The 1,585-nt window shown below is 57.2% G+C and overlaps 1 protein-coding gene across 2 annotated transcripts in view; it reads left to right on the plus strand.

Annotated features, from left to right (window-relative positions):
- PDE10A (phosphodiesterase 10A) overlaps window positions 1–1,585 on the plus strand; it is a 230,988-nt gene that overhangs the window by 221,863 nt on the left and 7,540 nt on the right. For both annotated transcript variants that reach the window (XM_015558396.1, XM_015558397.1), the window contains exon 18: window positions 515–670. In XM_015558396.1, the coding sequence (XP_015413882.1) occupies window positions 515–670 (156 nt within the window). The remainder of the gene's footprint in view (window positions 1–514; window positions 671–1,585) is intronic.

The following is a 1,585-nucleotide window of genomic DNA, read 5'->3' on the forward strand; positions in this document are numbered from 1 at the left end:
AGCCTCCCTGACCCGCTGGCTTTCAGGGAGGGCCCACGGGCGCCCTCCCTGTCTTCAGGTCCTTGCTCACCTGTGTCCCTCCCTGGGCTGCTGGGCCTGCCTCCCGCCGTCCCTGCAGCCTGCTCGCCTCTTAGGTGATTTGCCATGCTGCACATTCCTATGGCTTAGCTGTCGCCTCCTAGTTTACGATGACTGTGACGTGTTGTAATTTAAGATGAGCAGGTTGCTCACAGAGGACGAGGGTGCCCTCTCCCTGGCATATCTGCTTCTCTGTCGCCAGGAGCCTTGGCTTTCCTGAATCCCACCTGCCCTCTTCCCAGAGTGAGGAGGGAGCATTTGACTCAAGTTCATAAGCAGGAAAGCCCAGAGGTTTAGAAGCAGTTAGACTTGGATTCAGCGTTTCCTGAGGAGCTGCTGGTGGGGGCGGCAGAGGCGGGGTGGCAGCAGTGACGGCCGTGGGCCTCCATGGCCCACTCTTGGTTTTCAACGCCTCTGCCCTGTGTTGTGTTTACAGCGCAAAGGACTGCTGATCGCATGTCTGTGCCACGACCTGGACCACAGGGGCTTCAGCAATAGCTACCTGCAGAAGTTCGACCACCCGCTGGCCGCACTCTACTCCACGTCCACCATGGAGCAGCACCACTTCTCCCAGACCGTGTCCATCCTGCAGGTGGGCTGGCCGCTTCCTGGGCCACGCCCAGGCAGGGCTGGGCAGTAAGGGCTTCATTCCAGAGCCTGGTACACAGTCAGTGCTAGTGACTGTGGGTTTAGGTCAAGAATCCCTTGTGATGATTTTGAGTGTATTTTGAGTTGAATTTGATGTTTCAGTACATGGCACCCTACACTTTGTAGTTCAGACTGTTTCACGCTGGGCCTTGGACACAGTAGGTCCTAAACTGCTGCCATCCTCACACAGGGAAGCCCTGTGGACTGAGTATCTGTGAAATGAGCACCGGTGTCCCTCACTTGGTAATGGGAAGATATGGCTGAGGCAGGAAGGCATACTCCGGTGGGGGGGGAGTGGGGGAGGGCACTGCATCCTTAGCACCCCCATGGCTAGGGCTGGAGGCCTCTCGGCACTGGGTGGGTCTCAGCACGGGGCAGGTCTCAGCACCAGGCAGATGTTAGCACCAGGCAGGTCTCAGCACCGGGCAGATGTTAGCACCAGGCAGGTGTCAGCACCGGGCAGATGTAGCACCCGGCAGGTGTCAGCACCAGGCAGGTGTCAGCACCGGGCAGATGTAGCGCCCGGCAGGTGTCAGCACCGGGTGGACTCCTTGGTGTTTCTGACCTTAGGATCTGGAGGACCTACAGAGCCCGCTCACCTGCTTCCGTGGAGATCTGAATGTATGGGCCGCTCACCCATTTGGGGCTTTAGAAACATTCTTGAGTTTACAGTTCTTTACCAATTGGGATATAAATGTATTGTATTGCTTCATGAGGTTTTAAGTTATTAACTAACTAGAGGCCCAGTGCGTGAAATTCGTGCACGAGGCGGGGCGGTGTGTCCCTTAGCCCAGCCTGCACCCTCTCCAATTGGGGATCCCTCTCACAATCAGGACTGCTGGCTCCCAACCACTCGCCT

This window comes from Myotis davidii, unplaced genomic scaffold (genome assembly GCF_000327345.1).
Source record: "Myotis davidii unplaced genomic scaffold, ASM32734v1 scaffold592, whole genome shotgun sequence".
Taxonomy (NCBI): Eukaryota; Metazoa; Chordata; class Mammalia; order Chiroptera; family Vespertilionidae; genus Myotis; species Myotis davidii.